General features: G+C 39.3%; 1 protein-coding gene across 1 annotated transcript in view; it reads right to left on the reverse strand.

Annotated features, from left to right (window-relative positions):
- The window catches only part of HOMER1 (homer scaffold protein 1), a 90,803-nt gene that overhangs the window by 60,747 nt on the left and 3,936 nt on the right, over positions 1-26,120 (reverse strand). Inside the window, exon 2 of the mRNA XM_075079353.1 lies at positions 5,556-5,712. Coding sequence (XP_074935454.1) covers positions 5,556-5,712 — 157 coding nt within the window. The remainder of the gene's footprint in view (positions 1-5,555; positions 5,713-26,120) is intronic.

Genomic DNA, 26,120 nt, shown 5'->3' on the forward strand with positions numbered 1-26,120 from the left:
CAGGTGAAGTGGCAAAAAGATGTAGTGCAAGAAAGTTCAGAAGAACACACTGTATTTCAACATATAGAAAGACAAGGAAAGATACTGCAGCACAGATGAATTTAACAAAATTTGCATCTTCTGCAGTATCTTTGGCAGCTCCACTATACTCACATTAAATTAGAAGAACAAATCTGTATGTAGCTGAGGGTGTCAAACAGGTTATCTCTGATAACCTTTGCCTCAAAATGCAAGTTTTGGCTACCATTGTGAACAACTCCTGGAAAATTTTGGAATGTCTGAAAGCTTGCATTTGAATCAGCATAGGATTCAATCAAGTCAAGGACAGGATTTACTGTGTGATCAGAGACTGGAGAACCATCTCCAGCACTAATTGTCTGCAAAACATCTCCTCAGATTTTCATAGAGGAGAAGCTAGACACTGAAGGCACTGGTAACTCAAACATGATTCTTCTTTCTTTACACATAAGGTTCAGAGCCCAAACAAAGCCAGCAGTCTTGCACTTGCACTATGGCCTCCAACTGACCTCACAGAAAATGGCTGTCTGTGCCACAGGACAGAAGAGAGAAGGTGAAATAGGCAGACGGATTTCTTGGAAAGGAGGTGTTCTGGAACTCTTTTCTTCTTTTATGCTTCTTGTCTTCTTGTGCAGTGTTAGTGCTTGGAAGCCCACTTTTGAAATAACCTGGTGGAAGCCCACAACAGAGCTGTGCAAGTTCACTTAATGCTAAATCTCTCTTCCTGTGGAAGCTGTCAACAGTAACATGTTTGAAGTTAAATATCCTGGGGACAGTGCAGAAAAGTCTTCCTCCCAACTCAAGCTCTAGTTATGCTGTCTAGCTTGCTTAAGACCTAGTTCCATCCATTGCTTAATTTGGCCTTACATCACAGATTTGAGAGTGTGCATGTTATGCCATGGATGTAACTTCCTAAATGCAGAAGACAACTCTGAGGACAGGGACTTATGACCTCCAAGCAACAGGCAGGTTTAAAGCCTGCAGGACTGGTGTTTGCTGCACTAGCAGTGGCACATCTGGTTGCAAATTAACCCAGCAAAAAGCCTTGGAGAAAACAAACATTTTTCAGTCCAGGCTGCTCACTGCTTCAGCTGAGCACATTGTGGGCTGCACAAGAGAGAACCCAGAACACGCTGCCTGGACTAGAATGGGGTATCTGTTTTGACAGCAGTCTGCATTTAGGCTGGATTACAGTGACTGTCAAATTGCTTCCTTGCAAGGCAGAAATGTAGGAAGAAAACTTTAAAAAAAAATTGTATGAGAAAGAGTTGCTTTGATTCTTCCCTTTACTTTCCAGCAGAGAAAAATCAGGGAGTTCCACTCCAGTAGACAGCATTAGTCCAAAGACAGCAAGTTTCTCACTGGGTAGAGCACATTCAGATCCCAGTGATGAAAAAAAAAAAAAGTCCTTTCATTAGATTACCAATTTTACAAGGAAATCAAGGCTTTCAATCCTCTCTGAATTAAAAGCTTTAGAATGCTAGATCTCTCATGTGCTAAACTAATTATTGCTTTTTAGAAATGCAGTGCTAAGGCATACGACAGATATAGTCAGTACCAGCCACTGGAAAATACTAAATATGAATCCTTCATAACTTTAGCTAAAAAAAAAAAATTTATTTTTTGAATTAGAATTTATAGTTAAGCCCGTCCTGCCAACTCAAATAGGGACTGCTTTAATTGCTCTCCTCAACACCAAATCTCACTGTAGAGCTACCAATATGACAGGTGTCAAATATTACATCAACTTTTAAGAATGTTGTTAGTATAAATGTACAAGGATATCTTAACAACAGAACTGAGTCAATCTGACAGTCAGGCATTTAGCTTTTGAAGAAAAATGACTTTGTTATCTTTAGATTTTGTTGAAATAATAAAATAGCTTTCATGTTTTCCTTTCATATTAGTCTAGCTATAAGAAAATAGGGCATGTGTCTCAGCTCTTCATTTTACTGACTGCAAACCCAACAGCTACAAGATATACAGCAGTGGCCAAATATGATTTTATCTAGTGCTAAAATTGATGGCAATAATAATTGAGACACACAGTATTTTTTAACTTCTTCAAAGGAAGATCACTGAAGCCCTGTGCTTACACGCCTTACTTGAAACCTGTATTTAGCATTAAACAGGTTATCACTTTAATGTGTGACAAGTTTATTTTACAACAGTCATTAAAATGCAAAGATCATCTATTGCAGTAACACCGATGGGAAACTTGACTCAGAAATAATACATAGGCTCATGGAACCTACAGACTGGAAAACCACTCTTTTCCAGAGTCTTCCCTTGTCTTAACTGAGCTCAAATTATTAGGGGTTTTTTCCTATCTTGCATCTGTGAAAAAATTATCAGAGAGTTAACTAGTAGTGCAGGAACCGCATTACTTGATGGCCTTTCTTTTCTCAGTGATTGACAGAGATTGAAGGAAAAAGTCAGCAGGATTCTGGGAATAAACCTAGTGTCTGTCTACAGTATTACTGGAGAAATAATGGAGACTTCCTGTCATCACCTAGGAGAAAGAAGTACTAAAACATGTTTTTCCAAGGAGCTATGAAATGACTATAAAATTAATGAGAATCGAAAGCCTTAGCAACAACTGCTCATGTTGTCATGTCGTATTGCCTACAAAATTTTACTTTTCAGGCTCTCTCTTGATTCCTAGAGTGGTAGAAGAAAAAGGTCACATTAAAGATATTTACTCAGGAGGTCACAGAAACCAGCCTCGAGTACTATCAGATTATTTACATCAGGATCTCCCTGCTGTGAGCAACAGGGATCCAGACACTGTACATGACTACAAAAATGGCCTGTACACTTAAAACCTTATGGTCCTAGAACATTTTCTGGAGTCAAATTAGAGGGAGATGCATCATTTCTTGTGTAAGGTATTTTAACAGCACACTATAGCTTCAGAAAACAACATTACACAGAGTGCATTAAAAATAAGCAGAACTTGCTTCTACAGGACCTGTCTCAGCTGAATCTGGCTCATGGACCCAGAGATGGAATAAGGAAAAAAAACTCTCCCAAAATAACACCAAGGACCTCCACAAGCAAATTCAAGTGGGAATCTCCAATGTACAATAGCATCACTCAGAGGTGAGTGAAGAGTACATCTTAAAAATGTCCTTTTATTTTCAGGAAGAAAGATTTAAAGACTTTCAGACAATCCATACAGAAGTTAAATTTTATCCAGGAAACCTACTGAAACCCACTGACCTGAAGAGAGGGAAGGGTGTGGGACAGAAATAGGATTATAATTCAAATCTGAAGTATCTCTCTCTCAAACTTTCCTTACGGCAGTCTAAGTGAATATACATGTGAGTTGCTATCACTTACTGACTTATTGCTCAGCACTGCTGAGCTACTGTAACCAAGTGGCCACGTGCACGTCATCCTCTCCACCATACAAACCCACAGGGTGCTGTAAATCCCACCAGTACCAAGGTATACAATAAAACTGGTTGGATCTATTCCATCTGAGGGAGGGGCATTACAGCTTCAAAACCAGTATGGTTTGACAAGTGCTTTTGGCCGCTGGCAACATGTATATTTCAGACATCTTCAATGTAAAATTTGGTTTTTTTAAAAAAAAAAAATCTACTTTATTCAGTTTCATTTCAAAACTTAAAATGGGAGAGTTAAATTGCATAGCAGCTTCTCCTTTGCAAATTTAACGCTTCTGTCTGACCAATTAACAATAAAAGATGTTGCAAGCTCAGATGCCAGCAGTGTTACTGACACCCAGCTGCACGCCAGACAGCGGAGACACTATCAGGATGCACTCCAAACTTAAGAATGCTTTATATTTACATGTATCCCCTTGTACATGCTATATTGCATATGTGCAGACATGTTAAAAAAGGAGGGGCTTTAATTAAAAATAAAAAATTTCTCTAGGAATTATGCTGAAAACCTGCTTAAAATTCTTCCATGGGTGCCCCTGCTATTCACCTGTGTATGTTTCAGAGCAGTATGGTAATGATTAAAACATGGGTCTTTCTTAATCATGACTGGGATCCTGTATCTTTGTCAGACATCTAACACTTGGATGAAAACATTACTAGGATTACAGCAATCACAGAGTAAATATAAGTGATAGATTGCATTATCAATATACCCTGCCAATAGTACTGCAAATGTAAAGAAAATGCTGCAGTAGACAAAAGAACAAATAAATAGATAAACAACAGCTTGACAGTTTAACTCAGTGGCCACTTTGCAGGAGTTGCAGCTTTGGACAAAGGCAGAGAAACCCCAGTGGATACCAGAATAAGGATTTTGTAAACTGTGCAGGTCACTGAAGGTGCTACAGACTATAACTGATAGTCTTAATTTCACACAGCATCTAGTTGCAGTCCCAAAGTCTTTATTTATAAGCAGTCACACAGAAGGTATTTTGATTATTTGACAGAATAATAAGAAACATTTGAAGGAAGCCTGTGAAGGGAAGAAACAAAGTAAGACTTCAACTTGGAAAAATTTTGGTAGGCTTTGATACCAGAGTCTCAATCAATTATAGTAGTATCATATCGCGATCCCTGACTATGAGATATATTTCTATATACTTCTTTATTATAGAAATTCTCCTTCCTCATTTAACGTAGCCATATTCTGGATATTTAAAAATAAATATTTTTCAACTTTCAATAAATAGCCACAAAATCTCTCTGCATACGGCTATGCTCTAACAGAGTACTTCAGTTCCAACCATCATGAACAGATGCATCTTCAGAAGTTGCACATGAAAGTCTCTTGAATCTTTCTATTACGCTTGGTATATCCTTGATGTCTCTCTTGCAGAGTTTTCTGATATGCTGTTTGTAAAGTTATTGTTTTTATACACACTTGGGGTAGAATCTACAAAACAGCCAAGTATTTTCTCCATGTCAAATTAATTTCTCAGACGAGGTTTCTTAACAGTAGCTCAAGACATTATCCTTCCCAATTAAAAAAAAAAAAAAAAAAAAATCGAAAACAACAACAAAACCCACCCCCAAGAAACCCCAACCCCAAATCAACTGAGTTTTGATAAAAGCTTATCATGGAGAGCTTTATTAGGAGGGCATCCTCACATTCTCTACAGCAAAAATTGGAAGATTACATAACACAGGATTTACTAAGTGATTATGGGGACTGAACAGATGTCCTTCATAAAGTTGAGGCCAATGATATTGACAGATCCCTGACTGCAGAGATGAAAACAGGTTATTGTAACACTATTTGTACTTTTTAGTGCATCTCACAGGGAATGTCTTTTTAGCCCGCTCATAGTATTAACAGGTCACCACTGAAATTCAGTAACAGATTTATCAAAGTAAATATGAACACATGAAAAATAGCAGTTCCGAATAAACACTTAAAACATGTAATGAAGTTTTTAAGACATGTAATGAAGAAATATTACTATTCTCACATGTCAGTAACCTGTTACTCAGGTAATGACAAAAGCATCTGAGAAGATACATGAAGGACATCAAACTAGAAAATACACGTATTGATGAACCAAGTAAGTTTTCTGAAATAAAACTTACCTTTGCGCCATCCAAACTGATTATCCTGTAGACATTTCTTGTGCTGTCATAGAAGTAGGACACAGTAACAGCATGCTTGCTGGTGGGAACCCAGTTCTTCTTAGTGTTTGGGTCAATCTGGAAGACGTGAGCTCGGGTGCTGAAGATGGGTTGTTCCCTGAAGGGCAGAGAGTAAAAGTAATGAATCTAAGCTGTACATGATATCATTTCACAGAAGTTATCTGGCAGTAGTGCCCACTGGGATGCATGCATTTGACGATGCATGATATATTTTTCCTAAGAACTTTTCTGTGTGTTGCTGCATAGAGCAGGTAAGTGCGTTAATATACATATGCAAGCAAAATGCAAGACTTTTAAGGCCAAAACCAGCACCGAGTTGTAGAGTCAGATAAAGACAGACATCTCTAATACAGATTCAGCCCTGACCCATCATCTCCCCAGCCCTCATTCTCCATCTATCCCTTTAAACTAACTGGCATTAATACATGTGTAACTTCATCTCATTACACTGCACACTGCAGAATACGTATTACTTCAAACCCCCATCTTTTAAAAAATCTTTTAAAATTCTCATTATTTTAAAGAATTTTAGGCCATAACCTGAAACTGAACTGGCTGATTCAATCCAATTACTCTAAAACTAACATTCATTAGGGCCAGAAACATGTGCTGTGAAACCCTCACTCTTTGGAGCTTCACACCTGAACACTTTCACAGCAACACTAAATATGTGTAAAATACATGGTTCAAAGTTAACTTCTTAGCAAATAAAATTATATAAGGTTAAAAAACCTACTGTACTTTAGAATTTACAACTTATTTTCCCCGTTATTGTTACCAGGACATATAGTATTGCACAGAAATCTAAAAATATTTTCACATCACTAAGATAGTTGTCAGTTTAAATCTAGCTATATTTTAGTGATAAATAGATTGCTTTATTCTTCAGGGAATGTTGCCATCATATCACAAAGATATTAAGTACCAGAAATCTAAGTTGGATTTAACTTTTTAGGTTTTTGGACTCTATTGTTTTCTCCCATTTCCAGGGCATGAAGAAATATCTCCTTTGTCCCTGCCTCATTTCCCTTTAAGAGGTAAGTTTTTAATACAGTTTTATGCCTAAACTAAAGGCAAAATAAAGATATTAGGATCTTGAGTACTCATAGTCAAAGGGTTTTAATCTGGCCTTATTACAAGGGGTACACGTGAACTCTCAGAAATATCTCTCCCAGTTGGCAGTAACAGCAGCTGAGACCAGCCGCTTTCAGCAGCAGAATCATATTACTTGGGCTCCTGGAAGCTCATCTGCCAGAAGATGTGTTCTCCTATGTTGGGTGTTGGAGGAAGTGACAGAAAGGATACAGAACAGACCAAAGACAGTGAAACAGAGTTTCAGTGAAAGCCGAAGGAGAAGGAAAGCAGGCAAGGGGAATCAATTCACATGCTGGTCCTCCATACAAATGTTAATTGTCCCCTCAGCACCAACTCACCTTCTCCTCCTAAATCACCAAGCTACAGGATGTTGCATCGCCATTTTCCTGAACCCAATCCCTTGCACACAAACAAAGGTTATGCAAAGGTGACTTTTATAACCCTCTTGTTTAACAGAATCTTTATGCTAATTCTTATTGCTGTTTCAAATATCTGCAACTACTTCTTCAATCATACTTAAACTTTAGCTCTTGTCTTCAATATTAGACACATTTTGCATCTACCTCCCAGTTAAGCATATCCAAATGTAATATGATGCACATTACCATAATGTAATACACCAGTTCTTTAACTCTGGACATTAAAGAGCCCATCAAAATAAAAATTCTTAGATGCCTGATAATTATTTGGATGAAGACTGACATTAAAAGGAGAAAATAAAGGCTCTGACCACATTAACTAAAAAGAAGAGTTGAATCCAAATTGTAGAGGTGTGGTTAATGAACACACATTTGACCAGCACTGATATTCAGTTCTGTCACAGTGCAATATATCACACAAGTGGGACTTTCAACATACCACAGGTTAGGATTTTAATATATAAAAGGTAGGCAAAACTATATGACTAAAGCAAGCGGGAGTGTCAGTAAAAGTCTGATTGTTCAGCCCTGAGTTGCTGCTTTCCTGCACTGTCAGCACAAAAATATTCCGTAGCCCCAGCTAAATATCCTCAATTGGTTTGACAAGGTGGCCTGCATGTTCCTGCTGATCGCTCAGCGGTGTTGCTCAGAGACAAACCAGAGCACTTTGCAGGGCACATGTGTGAGTCTGGCATAGACATTACCGTTAGGTATGGAAGAGCATAATGAAGCTTCCTTGCACTTTTTTAATTGCTCCTGAGAAAAGTAGAGTTACAGTCTTTTCTTTCTATGTTTTAACTGAAACTACAGCTTTCCTGAATGATGAGCTGTCTACACCCTGTGGAAAAAGCATAGCTCCCTTCATTAAACTAGCAGGACAAATAATGATTTTGCCAGATTACTGGGGTAGTTAGGATTTTTGTCTGACAAAGACACTAAAATTCAGGTGTCTCTAGAATTAGACCAACGCTTTGACAATTAATATTTATAAAGATTATTTCTTCAAACAAATGGAAGTTATGCATCTATGTCTACAGGACTAAATGTGCTACAGAATCAGTCACTGATGTGCCACTGAAGTCCATTGCAGCTGCTGTACAATTAGGTCATCTGTACTTTTCTGTAGCAACATACTATAGAGCTACTTAAATTTTAGATTTGCTAAAACATTCAGAAACAAACAAAAGGTAATGTATAAAAACATATAGAAGATTTGTAACTTCAGCTAATCAATCTTTACTCAAACTTTTTGTTCTTCCATTACCCATACAGGACATAATGCTCTCCCAGTCTGAAAGTTTCAATTAATTCAGTTGACGTAATACTAGTTATAGGAGTATTAGTGTTAATTAAATAGGAGAATCGCTTCCTTTTTCCAATGCTAAGTGCTGCTGTTCTTAATTGCTTTAGACTGCAACACTACCATGGTCAAACACAGACTAAAAAGGAGCACTAAGTGCTCCTTGACTTGGGTGGCAATGTGAGAACTAAAGAAGCATGAGAAGTACCACTTAAGCAGGTAGAGTCACACCAGTTTTCATCACTGATACCGAAATCCATTCATTGACATGTGCCCAGTCTCAGGCGAGGCTTAGGGGAAAAGCCTGTGTTCTAACAGTTGAATGGTGTTTTCAAAAAATCTTTCCATTCTGACATCTTAACACATCCTTTTCAAAACAATGCAGACTAATGAATATAAGAACCAAAGGTTTCATTTTCCATATGTTAGACTAATCAAAGCTTTCACAAAAGAAGCTTAAGTTAGTACAGAAGGTCAGAAAGAACTTTCCTTGCTAATCCATATCTTAAAAAAAAAAAAATCTGTTCTTTGATGTGCCTGGTACTTCCAGATTGTGCCAACACTAGTGCTGAAGACCTCTTTCCTCAGACTGTTGTTTACCATGACTCCAAAATTATTTTCATTGCCATAATATCTACAGCTTCTCAAGGCCGGCATTCTGTTGTCTTAGTTACTGTAAAAACAACTCTTCAGAAGGTATGAACTTCTACAGCTTTAGCTGATGTGCTACTTGCCTCCCCTTGTGGAGTGTTAATGATGCTATAAATTCTTAAAATTACACATCCTGTCCGCTCCCCCTACATTCTGGGATAAATTGACAGGGTTTTGGGTGCTGCATCGTTTGGGATGAGGTCAGGGACTGCCCTATGCAGACACAAGAACAGACCAGGATTGGGGCTGGAGGAAAAAAACAGACACAGAAGATGACACCTGAGCAGGGGCTGGAGCTGCCCAAGCAGCAGACAGAAGATGCGGGAGCAGGTTTAACACTGAGGGGACTGTGCCCATGAAGGAATTGAGTAACAAAAGAAAAAGGAGCCACCACAAGCACTGACCGCCATCTTCTGAGTGCCACCTGTCAATGAGGGGATGGGAGACCAGGAAGGAATGGAGAGGTGTCCGCAGGGAGCATGTGGAATAATCGCTGGAGGTGACTTAAAAATTAAATTTATGTTTTTAGAAAAAGTACAGCATTGAAGAAGCTTTCAGGGTGAAGTGCAGCTGGCATGTGAGAAATCCATTCCACAGAAGTTCCCTAGTAACCTTACATGTCAGCAATGCCAGGAGAACTTGGCATACTGACTCTAAGAACAGTTGTCTGGAAGGTAGAGTGGTGTGGAGGCACTGCGGCCAGGTTCTGTGATAAATGGGAACTTGAGGTACCATGGAGCTGGTACGCTGCATATTTGCCACCCTGGGCCAACAGTCCGTCATACTTTTGACAAAATGCTATCCTTTTAGTGAACTTTGCTCATTATAATATCATTATAATACCAAAACACGCCTCCATCGCAAAAGCTACCCGCCTCTAGGGTGTGACCACCCCGCACTGAGCACATGCTTTGAATTTCTTCCAGTCTACACTTTTAAAAGCAAAGCGAGGAAATTTTACACCAATCATAATAGAGGTAAGTATGACTAGAGTCACTCAAGCTCCATCTGAAAGATAAAAAAAGTAAAATGTGTGAAGAGAAAGAGGGTGATAGGGAAGATACCATTGTGTACCACTCTGACTTCTGGGACCAGCCAACGAGCTAAGCCTCTCTTCCCCCCCACTGGGATGCCTTTGGGTAAGATTGGAAACCTCTGTAGAGTCACTTTAAATCCCTAACGTATTAGAGTTGCTTTGCTTCATATTAGAGTTGCTTCATATTTGTTTTGCATACTTGTAGCCTAGCAGTGTGCTCACATCTTTGGCATTTATTTGTGTCTTGTAATCAGCAATCTTATCACTGGTAATCCAAAGAACCTGTGTATCTGTTGCTTTAATAAATTGTGCTATTCATTAACCTAGCTGTGATCATTCTCATTGAACACAACAAGATGGCCTGGGCATCTGCCAAATTAGTTACTAACAACAAATACCCTGATGAGTGGTTACTTCTACAGCCCTTAGAAAATAAACCGTTGACCAAGTCTGAGACTAAGACTGGACTTAGCTGCACCTGGACTATTCTCGAAGAAAGAGTTTAGAAAGGAAGTCCTGTCTGAACCTTGTGACTCAACAGTAGGGTCTCTCCCTCGCCACTCCTCAGACTCCTACCATTAACGCAACAGAAGATGAGGTGTGTTTTCTGTGCTTATTTGTTTGTCTTTATCTTCATTGGCAATAAATAAAATTGAATTAAATTTCCTGAATAAAAATGTGTTTTTTGTGCATGACATTCCCTCCCTGCCACAAACACACACAAAAAAAAACTTATATAACAGCCTCTTGGATCCCCAAAGCATTCAAATACACTAGAAGTTTTAAATCTCTAAGCAGAGCTATTTTTCCCCAACCAGTAGGACAAAAAGGGATAAATGAGCAGGTCCAGTGTGATGGGGTCCTCCTACTCCACTCAGCTTTCATAGCTCTAAATTGGGTAATGAAAAGTCCATGAGAATGAACATTTATGTCAATCACTTCAGCAATTTCTATTTCCCTGATGCAGATCTTAAACTCTGAAGTGTATCATCCAGACTTACTGTTTTCTAGCACATGGTGTACACATACAAGACAAGTCCAACAAAATGTGCCTTGGAAGTTCTTTTCATCACATTTGCAAGTTGCAAACAGTGCAAGATCCCACCCTTCAGATTTCAGTCTCAGAGTTTCAGAGTAAGATGACGCTCTGTGCATCCAAAAGCAGGACAACATCCCTGTGCTCAGAACCAGAGTGCAACTACACTCCAAATTCCCTATCCACAGTGGAGACTGGACAAAAAGTGTCCTGCCCTCAGCCCATTGCAGCCGTGGGCACAGCAGACCCTGCCACATGGCAGCCTGTGTGCTCAGCACACACGCTCTGGCAGTCCTAAGGACTGCAAATGCTCTCAGTAGGCATCACGTGTTTTTGAAGGTGGAATTTTGCACAGTGAGTTCTAAGCCTCTGTAGTATCTGTCATCCAAGGTAATTTCTCCCCATAGCAGACAACATGAATCCCCTGCATGATCTCTCAGGCATTTGCTGATTATCCTCAGATTTAGGATATGACAAAGACGTTTTTGGTTTTTTCAAAATGACAGCATACCAAGACTACAGCTTTCTCCCAATGCCCTGCTAAGGTCTTAAAAAATACTGTCCCTAGCTTGTTTTTAAAGCTGTAGCAAGTTTTTATTACTCTAAGCAGCTTGAGGAGAGCGCCCCAAAAAGAAATGAGGAGAGTAATTATAAGTGCAGCTGTAGTAAAAATTAATTTTTCAACTATGGTATCCAAACACAGCCAATGGTTTCTCAGGAGTCTGAGTCAACAAGCTCTGCAAACACAATTCAACGCAACAGAAGAACACAGAATTTTCCTTATTCCTAAAAATGCTCTTTAGTCCAATAAATACTGTACACAGTAGCTTGTGGGACAGTATTGCATAACACTAGCTTTTTGTTGTACAGAAACTGTTCTGAAATAAAAACTTTTTCTGGACAGAAGCTGACTGACAACTGCCATCTTGAAATAAAAATTAAAATTATGAAGTACTTGAACAAAACATACTGATTATACTTGTGAAATGAGTACCTCTTAAAATTTTGCTTTTTATATTACGTACATACAATAACAACTTTAATGTCTCAAAACAAGCTGTGAGATAGTAAAAAAAGTGGAAGTTAAAATCAAGCAACCACATTGAAATCTCTCCCATACCACTAGCAGTTTATCTAGTTTTACACTTACATTTTTAGACCTGCTTTTGCTGTTATGTTTTGGGTTTGAGTCAGGTTTACTCAAGGTCAGCAAAAGCTCAGGAAGTTGTTCCTTAAAAGCTTGTAAGTTTTCTGTATCCAGTTAGAAGTTAATACATACATGCATTTATTTACCTATAAAGTTCAATGGCTCACTTTATAGAATATGTTCTATAGCTACATAATACAACACAGAGCTCTGCCTTCAAGCTTTTTTCTAAACTGTTTTCTTCCCATTTAAAAATCAGCTTTTGGTATTAGACCTTTAACCACTTCTGAGTTAGCATACCACCACAAATAATACCAGCAATTTTTCAGGATGTGAGGGAGAAAAATTATCTAGCACCTTTCATTAAATCTATAAGGGTAAGTAAAAAATACATTCACCTTTACCAGAAACATCATTACATACTATACGTTCAATTTTCAAGGATCTGAAGGTTTGAACAACTAAGGTGTTTCAGCTTGAAATCAGTTATCGCACAGTACTTAACTGGCATAAGATACTGGAAGTCAGAAGAAAATCATTCAGTGATCTGCTCATATTTACATTTCTGTGAAATTCGTATTTTGTCATAGGTGATCAGGAGACAAGGCCTTGCCGATATGCCACAAGGCAGCCACCAGGCCTGCTGCCTTTATCAGTCTGGCCAGCTCCAACACTTTCCTTTTTCAAAGGTAAGTTGTAACCTATGTTTTTAACATTTATTTTAATAAATCTACAATAGACATTTTATGGCACAGTATGGCCTATTTTTCAGAAGGAAAAGTTCAAACCCCAGCCCATAAACTCCACCCCTTCCCTTCCACCTTTACCAACACTACAGTATTGATGCTTCTTCATCCATGTTCTTTGCTCATTAGCTCTAGTCTTATACATGAACAAAGAAGTTTCGAAGTTGGCAGAAACAGAGAACATGGTTTTAAGTAATTCCAGTCCTATGAAATTACAGATCAGACTTTGAAAACACTGAAAAATTTTTCAAACATTAGATTTTTAAAGCTCCTTAGATGTCAAATAACTTCAGAAGATAATGGCAACCCCCCACTGAACCAATGAAACAGCTTCTAACATTAAAGGGTATATAACTAAGCAAATACATTGCTGTACTCCCCTCTTAAACTGCACTGCACAATGGTGACACTAATGTTAAACGGACTGAGTCATAGCTGGTCTTAGAATTCAGACTGACTTAGTAGCTTTAGTCTGTGAATGGGAAATCACAACATGCTCTAAGATACTGTCCAAGTTGTAAAAGCTTTTTACTACTGGAAATGATTCTGTGATGGGTTCATAAAAAAGTCCCAGAAAACAGCCTTCAGGAAAAGACTCCAGAGCACTGGTATTACTTACAGTGAAGGCAGAAATTAGACATTATAGAAATACCACAGTACCCATTCCAGTGGAAACATGACAGAAAACTTAATCCCATTTTACACCTGTATCATTTTGTATCATCCTGAAGAGACAGCACGTTACACAGTCCCATACTCTGTTCATTCAATAAGGAGCTGTTGGTGATGATGGCGCAACCCCTTTTCCTCTTCTTTACCATGTTGTTTTTATTTTTAAGTGTTTGTATATATAGCAGAATTAATAAAAATTGGACTAGAACAAAAGGAAACTGTCTTGCAAAAGGAAACTTCCACATGAAATCTTCCTGCATTTTGGAGCAGAACATCTTACCCAAGAGGTTCCTCTGTGACTATCAGGAGTTAAACTCTTGCTCTCAGCAAGTACTCTTTTCGACCTATCTCTTTATTTTCATAAAATTCATAGATATCTATGATATTTGAAATGCCAATGTCCCTATAAAGACTAGTTGAAAACTTAGAGCTATTCAGGCAGGAAGGGTAACAACCGCATTATATTTGCATACATTAAAACCCTAGACTTCAAAAAAAAGTAGTGTAACAAACTCACAACATTTTACTGTCAGCTAAGAAGTATACGCAAAACATATGTATACAGCTACGTACAAAGAATATAATTTTATACAAGCTAGGCTAAATTCGACACCTATCAGTAGAGAGAACTCTAATGAAGTCTGCAATTATAGACTTTTATTAGTAGAAAAACTGTCTACTTCTGATTATTTGTTATAGTGAACCAAAGTTTCTGTATGACACAGGAGCAAGTCAGGAAAGCAGGTAATTTCAAAATGTAGGGCAGAAAACACTTCTGAAATTGATTTCTTCTGGTAACATTTTGGCATATCCACTGATGTGGATGGCATCTTTATGAGCATGTAATCCTATAGTCCATTCAGAGAAAAAAATTAACCACCCTCTATGTGCTAATCTCAACTAAATGCTCAGCAAGCCCATACATGAGACCTGCTTTTAAAAAAACAAACAAAACAAAAAACCCCAAACAAAAAACCAAAGCAAACAAACAAAACCCATAAAATGTAATTATGAAGAGCAATGAGAAAGTTCATTTGAGCTCAATCCTCTTCTGACTGAGCTTCCCATTCATAAAAGACCACTGAAGGATAGTAGCTACTGGTAAACTTTAGAAAAATAGCGAGCTTCTTCCACAGCACAAATTTAAAATTAACTGTAGCACAGCACTGAGATTATGGTCTCACAAATTTAGTAACATCCACAGCATGGAAGCTGTCAGAGTTGCAAAGCACAGGACAAATCAATGCCCAGGCTCCTAGTCTCCACAGAGGACAAGAAAAGCCAGGCACAAACAGTTTATTGTCGGGACAGTGTGGTGGCAGGACAGGACACTGCCTGTGCTGGCAGACCCAGGCACTGGAGAATGGAGAGGGTATTAAAGCCAGGTCACTTGGCTCCTGGTCTAATCTGTCTCTCAGACCTACCTTCTTGCCTTATGGCTAGTCATTCATTTGGCCTGACCAACTCTTCTTTGGCACCCTCCCTCTTAGAAAATACACTTTTCCAATATATTTCACTGGCACTTCTGTTCAGGCATATCACTTACCGTGAAAACCTACAAAACATCAGTAACAAGGGTCCCTTAAACAGCTGTCCCCTAAATACTTCTCCAATACTCTTCTTTGTCCTGCTTGCCTTCAGGGCCTTAAAGTCGTATTCATTTTGCAATTCTCTGATGAGTGTTTTTACATACACACACACACATATCCACCTCAAATATATTACAGACTGTGTTAATAATAAAGTTGGTCACTAATTCACTAAGCATACTTCGAGCATACCAAGCAGATTCTTGCATTGGGAACAACTCCCTCACATGCCTCCTTAGCCCTCCCCAGATCACAAGGCACAGAAAATGCAAAAGCACTCAGAAGCCAAGAATTGTCTTTTGTATCATCCCATCTTCAGATGCTTGGCATCAGGTGGGGAAGGTTTTAACGTATTAACTTAAGAGGGAATAGATTATTTTGGTCAGTCAGTGTTGACTTCACTGTATGACCGATATTTTCCATTTTTTCCTTCCTTTTCCAGAGCAAGTTTGTATCAGTAGAGAAAACATGGATCATATTCATCCATGATACAGTGAGATCAGATGGGTCTTACTAATTATCCAATATCCAGATCAACAGCAAAAACTCGTGTTGCTTTCTCACAAATCTGAGAAGGTAAAAACTGAAACATGAACTAAACAAGGTACGAATTACACCAAAGCAGATGGGGCCACTTAGATGCTGTTGCTGAGGCACAGATGGGGAAAAACAGCACCCTGCAAGTGCATGAAGACTCTTTGATGTTAGTCATACTGTTTGGTGGGATGTAAGGGCCATAAGACAGCAGCGGTAGAAATGCCACCCAGAGTACCACATTCAAACAATTGATAGACTGAAATGCCTTGCTTTGTCCCGACATGAAAGCACTAGACTGTCCAAAAATCAACACCCTCTGTTCTAAAGTTTGGTTAGACCAGTTTAGTTGCTGAAATGAAATCCTTCAGCAGCATTGACAAGTATCACTGTGCACCGCTAGCACACCAAGAAGGAACCAAGAATAGAAGGTTGGCACTAGGACATGCAGTCATGCAGAGCACTGAAGTAAGAAAGCGGCAATCCTGCATTAGCTTAAGTTCCACAAAACACAGGATCACACAGAACCACAGAATGGTAGGGGTTGGAAGGGGCCTCTGGAGATCATCTTGTCCAACCCCCCTGCTTAAGCAGGTAGCCCTAGAGCAGGGGGCACAGGAACGTGTCCAAGTGGGTTTTGAATGTCTCCAGGGAAGGAGACACTGCAGAGTCCAGTAAGCAATGTAATCACAGTATTTTCTGATTTGACTTCCAGTGTGATTTTGTGCACTCCATCAAGTCTCTTCATTGCCTATGACAAGAGTTTCTATTCTGACGGCTGTATGTCACAGGTATGAGGCAACAAAGTTGTGGCATTTGACAATAGAGACAGAGAAGGATTTTGGAACCTAAAAAGGAATCAAAGGAAAAGAAAATCACAGAATGAATTCATCATGTGTTTCCACCAAGATAATTAGCAATTCTATGATAAACAGTGATAGTGTTTAAAAATTAGTATTTTTAGATGATGTTAACTTTAACTGCTGGTTTTTCAATCATCTTTGACTTTGAGAGACAACACTCAACTAATACTAGTCACAATTTTGCTATTCTAAAGACTAGATCTCTCAGCAACTTTTCACAACAGAAAAACTGAGGAATCTTCCCTGTTTATTATGGCACACTTGGAGTTCGCTTCATATTTCTGTAGCAAGATGAGGTCTCCTCACTTGGCACCACAAGCTTTAGCAACCCCTCCCTGTAATCCTTCTTACCAGTTTTGTTTCATTAACCTCCTTAGTGACTTTAAACTTCTATTTTGCTTCCTTGTAGGCCTTCATACAGAAATGATCACATCTCCTTACCACTTCTTTCCCATCAACCAAGTTCACCTCACCTTTTTCCACATCTCAAAGTTACTAATTTTAACAGACCTTCCACACGTGAAAGTGCTTTTTATTTTAGTGGCCTGGCACTTGTCATTTCTTTCATTTCCAGCTTAAAATCCATAAACCCCTTATTTAACTTAAGAAGTTGTCAGTTAACAGTTTTGAGAGCTTTTACACTTAACTCTCAGAAATAAACACCCTGAAATAAATCATCAGCACAACCTGCACATTGACCGCAGACACCTCAAAGTTGAAGTCATGCCTCCTCCAGGGCAAGTATCAGAATTTGTGGTGATGATATGATGACCATATGGAACCAGCAGAATGAACCAGGCTGAACAGACGTGCATTTCATCACTTTCACCATCAACTGATCTTCAAACAATCTGCAATCCCATCCAGACCACTACAGCTGCATGCTAAGTTTCAAAAAGAATCACTGGTCCACATCACAAGACTAGAATTGGATTATTTCATTTGTATCAAGGAACAGAATTAGACCCCTAGAAAGGTAAACAAATTAATTTTATATTCATAAGTAACAAATCAATTTGAATCATCCTACAGAGCACTGCAGGAACTATAAAGTCTCTTTAATTCACTTTGAGCATGCCATTACCACGCCAGCAAGTCCCTCCCTTCTGATAAGTTACAGCCTAGTAAACACTATCAAATTTTGGAAGCAGTGGTTGCATCTATATTGAGCTGTAACTGGAAGTGACAGATCTATTTCCCTGATTGTTCACACCTCACATAGACCAAAGATGCTCTGAGACTCCTCCTAAGGCAGAACACCCAAATACTGTTCCTGAGGGCCCGGCAGAGCAGTTTGCTTGTCAGATCACTGAAGGCATTCCTAGGATGCCTCCAAATCCTGTTTCCCCCGACGACATACCTTGCGCTGTCAGGCAACTTCCCACTGTAATGGTGGTGAGATTCACAACAAGCATACAGGGCACAACCTGCTTTTAAATATACCAGTATGACCACAGTCATGGAGCAAAAGGTGCCCACTACAGAGGCCGACATGGGAAGAGGTACACAGGTCTGCACAGTGAATGTCAGCCAAGGGATTGTGCCAAGTGCTGTGTGATGGGGATGGGCCCCAACAGCCAGAGAGGAATGGCCATACCTGGACTAGGCTGTCTTACTGAGGAGCAGCTCATAGGGAAGACGACTATGCTGGAAACACAATGGCTGCATCAGTACAACCCTTGAGTATTCCTATCCAAATAACATAAAGAAACATTTCTTCACTGATGGCTCATGCGCTTGCTTTGGTTACGCTGGTGGAGGCTGGTAAAGACAAAGCATTATGTGTTAGCTGTACTATACTAGATTATCAACCACTTTGCAAAGCATACTTCAGAATATACTTCAGAAAGACACCTACAATGACTGTAGTTCTAACCCCAAGATAGCAGGTAGGTATCAGGGCTTTACCCAGGTGGAAGTTACTTTACCTGTTGGAAGTGTAATCACAGGAAAAAAAACCCAGATCTCAGGAAACTGCTCAGCATTTTGACAATCTGAGCAACAAAATGCACACCATCCAGTTTGTGCAGAAGTGTTGGCTCAGATGCCTGCGTGACAGATAAAATAGGAATTTTCTTACCAATTTCATGTGGAATTGGAACTGCCTACATTAGTGGCCTACAATAAAAATACTCAAGCAATAAATACATGCTACTACAGGTAGAAAGTGCCTGATCAAAGACCAGGAACCAATGCTTGTTAAGAGGTAGTTATTTCAGTATGACCATTTTTATGAACATGAACGATTCTCGTTACATGGTACCTGAATGGACCAGTAGGTTTCAATGCATTCAATGAAACAAGAACTAGAAAAGCCTCCCTCACCCACTCCTTTGCATGAATACCAGAAAAGATATTAAATGTAAGAAGCCAAGCCCTAGTGTTTCTGTTTCCATGAAATAAATAGTGGCCAGAAACAAGCAAGTAAACTTAGTTACTTAAAGAATGCTTGCATTGCAAAGTCAGTTTTAAAGAAAGCCGTATTTAAAAACATTTTACTCATATATGCTAAACATGGAATAGTCTTCCCAAACTGGAGCACTTAGGTGCTCATATGTTTACTTCCACAGGAGGCTTAACTGAAGCATCACATACAAGTCCACGCAGCAGAAACTGCCATTTCCCACTCTCTAAGAGCTTTTATCTTTAGAAACAGAATACATACTACAACATATGACTGCTTGAACTAGTAAACAGAAGGCCACGAGTAGGAAGTACTAATACCATAGTTAATTGCAAAAAAAATCTCAGTGTTCTTCAGGAAGATGAACAACATACATGTAAGACAAGGTATCAGTTAAAGTATCATTTTTAATAATTAAGTAATGATTAAAACCTTCACCAAGCTGATCTTCCCTTCACCAAGGGGCCAAGGGGAACCTCATGAAATTCAACAGAAGTGAGTGTAAGGTCCTGCACCTGGGGAGGAACAAGCCCATGCACCAGTACAGGCTGGGGGTTGACCTGCTGGAAAGTGGCTCTGTTGAGAAGGCCCTGGGAGTGCTGGTGGACAGCAAGTTGACCATGCCTAGCAGCGTGCCTTTGTGGCCAGGAATGCCAACATCATCCTGGGGTGCATTAAGAGGACTGTGGCCAGCAGGTTGAGGGAGGTTATCTTCACCCTCTACTCCACCCTAGTGAGATCACATCTGGAGTACTGTGTTCAGTTCTGGGCTCCCCAGCTCAAGAAGGACAGGGAACAGCTTGAGCCAGTCCAGTGGAAAGCTACGAGGATGATCAGGGGGCTGAAGCATCTCTCTTATGAGGAAAGGCTGAGAGACTTCGGTTTGTTCAGCCTGGAGAAGAGAAGACTGAGGAGGGATCTTACCAATGCTTATAAATACCTAAAGGGTGGGTGTCAAGAGGATGGGGCCAGACTCTTTTCAGTGGTGCCCAACAACAGGACAAGGAGCAATGGGACAAACTGGAACACAGGAAGTTCCACCTGAATATGAGGAAAAACTTCTTTCCTGTGAGGGTGACAGAGCAGTGGAACAGGCTGCCCAGAGAGTCTGTGGAGTCTCCTTCTCTGGATGTATTAAAAACCCACCTGGACACAGTCCTGTGCCCCCTGCTCTAGGTGTGCCTGCTCAAGCATGGGGTCTGGACAAGATGATCTCCAGAGGTCCCTTCCAACCCCTACCATTCTGTGACTCTAATCATCTCTGTGTGAAGTTTGATCATGACCACTAATTTCCCAAACCTCTGGCATACAGCATATTAATTTATAAGCATAATGGTATCTGAAACCAGAATCCTTGCCTTTTTTTTTTCTAATGGCCTTCATTACGGTGTCAGGTCACCATGACCGTCAAGTTTCAATGAAGAAGGTTAACTGCTATTTTGCTGTGCTGGTTAGGAATATTTCTTGTTCAATACAAGCTTCTCATAGAAGAATACTAGTTGCATTTTTCAAATGGTGAAAGATGAAGTTTCACTTTGTGATCCTAACCTGCAATGCTAATCGTAAACTGCATTATCAACACATCTTAATAGCAGCACACAGTCATGTACTCTGCTACAGAACTGGTATTCATGTGAGGTAGCATTCAATGATTTAGTTTTCCAAAAATCACTTAACGTACCCACATTCTATCCCTCCCAATATTCCCCCTCTACAATGAGAAAGCTAGCAGGACTTGTACAGGGCAAATACAAGTCTGTATCTTAATAACTGGGTAAATTCCACCTATATTCTTCCTGATGGACTTCAGAAAAGTATTGTCATATGCAAGCTGCAGGATCATCAAGTCAGCAACTTTTAGGGTCTAAATAGGCTGGTTAGGATTCGTCCAGAGTCATACAGGACATCAAATCAAACATTTGTTCCAGGTTCCCACTACATAAATAGCATTTTCCAAGGCTGCAGAACTCTTTGGATGGTTGGATTTTGTAAACCCACTTTGAACTTGAACATAGCTGTGAGAGTTAATACACTTCCCTGATAGAATCCTCCTGGTGTTCAACTATTCTTTTCCAGATTATTCTAGCAATATATGCAACATCCTATACATGTTGCTCTAAGTGACACCAAAGTCCTCCGAATCAGTAAAGTCTTGAGTTTTACAAAAACAATATCCAGTAGCAGAAGTAGCAAGACAACAACACCATCAAGAAGGTGGAAGAGAAGGTAACCTTTACAAGATCTAGACTTGGGTCCTATCTGTAAAGGCTGAGTTAGTGCAAGTGATTTGAGAATTACCATGTACACCTCTGAGCATTCAAGAGCAGCAGTATTGTTTAAATCTAAGGTTTAATGTTGTTACTAAGGCGCAGAAGAGAAGGACTCTTTAAATATATTTTCATGCTAAGTAAAATTGTTCTTTGTAAGAACAATTGGGAAAGTTGCAGATTCTTTTCCTTTGTCTATGAACTTCGCTCCAGAATAATATTAATTCTCAAATCCTGCTAACAATAAAAGTTGCAGATGTTACAGAAAAGGCCCCTATGATGCCCTTCAATCCATCCCAGTAATAGAACTATTCTAGCTTTTGTTCCAACTTTATTTTAAAAATTCATAATTAATGGGACAAAAAGGGAGGATTTTTTTGAAAGATGTAGCTTGCATTTAAGGTCACCAAATATACAGTTATCAGTAAAAAATCTCAGATCTTCAGTGGCCCATTAAGATCTGTTTTGAGAGACATGGGCAGCATTTGCATTCAGATGTGAAGTAACTTAGGGAAACTAGAGTTCAGTGCTCACATTTCACTGAAATCCCATCAAAATGGATCATTACTTAACCATGTGCTTCAGCGCCTGTGCCTTTTTTCCAGAAAACTTCCCAGAGGTTCTGGAATTTTTACTCTTGAGCATAGCCAGACATACTGCCATTTAAGCCATGCAGTTCTGCTGAAGAACCAAGCCCACCTAGGACTCGTATCAGCAGGACATCACCTATTACCAAGTATTGCCAATCGTTTCCTGGTAGGAAACCAGTTTCTGCATATGTCTAGATGCAGAGAACTCTGGGTGCCTGGGTAGCAGGCTTGCTAAAGCTGACACAGGAAATCCTTCTGTTTTGTTCAAGAACAAGAACAAATATTGACATGGGGGGACATATATTCAGATGTCAAAAAGGTACTTGGAAATCAGATTCCAGAAGCTGAAAGTAAGTTAATCCAAGAGAAATTGCTCCTGTCTAATTGCAGGTTAAGTCTTTTAGTCACACACAAGTCAGGGAAAAGTACAGCTAGTGCAAAGCATAGGTATTAACAGCTTCAAAGTCTATTGGCCAAACAGCTGCTCAGGACCTCAGTTACTGCATGCAATGATTTGACAACAGCATGTATTATTCCATTTGCTTAGTTTTGCTGGCATGGAAAACACTTCATACCCTAAGAAGCCCTGACACGGCTGCACGCTCCACAGTAAGTCATGTGTTGGAGAAAACACTGGTTTCTCCAATATCACACAGTACATTCTTTCAGATTTTTGTTCAGACAAGCCAAGGCTAGCAGACTATTGGAAATGAACAGACACAAGTAGGAGGAATTGTGAGAATACCTGTCAAAGATTATTTATTTCACCAACACTTCACTGTAAAGTGTTGACCATTTAAAGCTCATTCTTCAGTTTTCAAAACTCAAGGAAGATCTCATTATATGTCCTGTTACAAGAACAGCTTCAAGATTAACTATGGATTCAAGATTATAGCATACTATTTACAGAATAAGTCATTTAAAAAGCATTTTAAAAACCCAAATTCTAAACCCTAGCAATATTACCTACTATGTTTTTTTACTCTGAAAGGTACTATTGAAAGGGGAATTAATGCCATTTCTCAACAAGCTGAGTCTCAACCTAGTAGACAGTCTCAAAAAAATCTTTCCAGACTTGAGCTTCAAAACTGAGGAGCAAATTTGGACAGGGATAGCTCTGACTGGATCTTTTTGAAGACTTCCTGCCAGAATAAACAGACACTGCAGCAGCAAAAGGCAGGTCTATCCCACCTGTAATGACACTTCCCTTGTGCCAACCCCTGTATTTGTAGAGCCATGCAGTTAGCTAGGTTAATGTTTGTGTGCAGCAGACAAAAGGAAAAAGCAGCCCTCATCTTCTGTTGTTCCCACTTTTTGGCAGCAAGTTCAGTGAAAACTTAATGATCAAGATGTTAACAAAGAATAGGCATAAAGATGGACAAGCAGTGTCTGTGAATCATTTGCATGTATATGGAGGAAGAAGAAAAAACCTGACAGGAACTAAGTATTTCAAGTTCTTCCCTCTTTATTCAGGTAAAAGCCATCGGTCAAAATGAGTGATGCGGACTGCTTAAGTTAGCTAACTTGATATCTGTAGCTTAAATAAAATCATTACTAGATACTGGAAATGTCAATATATGCTTGTATCTGGCAATCCAGCATCATCTATTGTATGTGAAAACATTGTCTCCCCAGACTGATTTTTTTAGTGATGACTGGCATTCACCACTACTTGCCACCGGAGAAGCGTGTCAAAATGCTCTGTGTTGCCAGAAGCATATTTGTGATGCAGCTCCACAAAATCAATACAGTATTCAAACATAGTTCCATTTACTTTGCAGAATAGAGCAGACAACATTAATACCACTACCAGGGTTCTGTGTAGATACAAGAGCCAAACACTGCATGGTAAAAGGCCCAGGTGGAATAAAACTACAGCTCCCTCTAGCCTCCTTTCTCCCTGTCCTGAGCACAATACTAATTTTGGTGACTCTCACACAGCCCAGCCTTGGAAAAAATAAAACCTAAAATAACTTTCAATAGAATGAGGAACAGAAACCTATTATCAAAATTCAATCTAAAAGTGGATTTTTCATAGTGCAATGCTTCCACACCCACTGCACCCTACCTTTAAGACTAAATACATCTGAAAAAGCCTTGCAGGGAGAACAGCACAAAACCCAGAACTAGAAAGCGTGCTCTTGCAAAGTCATTTTTAGAAAAGGCTTTCACCTAAGGAAGGCTTTCAGATACACATTTCAATCTCACATGTTACCTTAAAAACAAAAAAAAAAAGATGGACTGAGTATTCTGATTTTTGTTTTTACTTTAAATAATACAGAACACTTTGTCCCCTTGTTCACTATTACATTTCTTATTACTAAGACTATAACCACACACATGGGGAAGCCTGAGATTTTTCTCGAATGCAGGACTGTCTCAGAGACAAGGGGCACACTGTTAAAACACAAGCACACTTAATTTCTGTGTGCATATATATATACACACACATATACTCATGTGAGTTCAGTTCCAGATCTGGTCTCAGCCTCATTGGGTATCTCTACACCACACCTGCTCCCTTCATAAGCGCCTCTTAAACTACAACTTCTGGACTAGAAGAGGCATCAGCTCTTGGTAACTACTTTAGGCCTCAACAGCTTCAAAATTAAACATATCTAAAAGAGTTGTACAAAGTGTTTGCATTGTTTAGATGGCCACTGATCCAGAATACACTGGAAATCATAGGCTCAGCTAAAATGATGTCCCAGGCACCTATATTAAACTACTAGTAAATTAGTGTTACATCATGAAATAATGCTCTTCTCTTTGTAGTACACTAATGCATAGACATGGATTTGGAAAGCTGTGATTTAAAGAGTGATCAGCTAAGAGCTTTAAATCAAATTAGTCTTAAGAGACAATCATAAAGAATAAATGTTTTCCAACAAAATTCCTATAATAGTGATATCTGAATTCTACTTATTACTTTTACTACCTAGCAGGTAGAAAAACTCTAATGCCAGTTAGGTGTCATTGATTCCCCCACTTAGAAGTGCGGGCCTGCTACAGTATTTCAAGCTATGGCAATCTCAATGGCTTCTACGACTTCACATTTCTTCAAGTATTGGCTCAACATCTGGTTATGAGTCCTGCAAAGACAACAGGAGTTGTGGTAGGGCAAGCATGCTTCAGGAGAGAGAAAACACAAGAACACACACGCAAAGCATTCCCTCTGATGTTTGCCTTGAGACACTGAGAATAAAAATAATCTCAACATGATGAATGTAAAGGACTGAAATGCTTTTTTTTTTCAGCAGAACTAGGATTTCACCCAAAGAACAGGTCTACTAGTCTTTATAAAGCATGACAATACTGAAACAAATCAATTGCAACCTTAAGGTATTACAAATACCTTGCCTAGATCAGCATGGAAGCCATCCCCCATGGTATTCAGGACACTTGTTTATGTGTCGCCAGGCCAGAAGAGCTGGTTTAGATTTCTCATGCTTATTTCATGGTCACAAAACTACTGTGACAGAAGATAATTTGAGCATGGTAGAGGTCTCCACACGTTGCTGCCTGACAAAGTAGTTCATTAACTATCTCAAGCTGATTTACATACAGTCCATCTGTCTAGGTATCTATACCTTACTGATTTTTTTCAGATAACCAAGTTTTGTTGATTTTGTCAAAAATGCCAAGTTTGTTGTCTATAGTGAGTAATGTTGACCTGTTTTTGTTATACTCTCCACACTGATACAGAAGACAGCATAAACTACTTTGCTGTCATTGCTCTCACACAATAAGCATCTCATTTTAGCCGTCAGATAGCAAGGTGGCCAAGAATAGCAGTAACACTGAACTACTGCCAAGAAGCTGTACCTTGTGCTCTACTACGTGCAATATTTCTGTGTCAGAGGAGCACAGCTGATGGAACTATTGCTCAGGCAAAGTTTTGGGAGAGCTATTGTTAAGCCTTGTGGGAGCAGAAAAAGACAGGTTAAAGAACCTGAGTCAGGTCAAATTCAACAGTCAACAATGCTTCTGGCTCCTAACAGCTTTATAGTGTTAATGTCTTGTTACCCAGCTAGAGAAAGGAAACTGAGAAGTTTAAAGGACAAGACTGTAGTTTGGAAACACCTAAGAAAGCAAGTCAACAGGCAGCAAACCAAAACCCATTTCCACAGCAAGATTTATCTCATACCTTCAAACA

Source organism: Phalacrocorax aristotelis, chromosome Z, assembly GCF_949628215.1.
Source record: "Phalacrocorax aristotelis chromosome Z, bGulAri2.1, whole genome shotgun sequence".
Taxonomy (NCBI): Eukaryota; Metazoa; Chordata; class Aves; order Suliformes; family Phalacrocoracidae; genus Phalacrocorax; species Phalacrocorax aristotelis.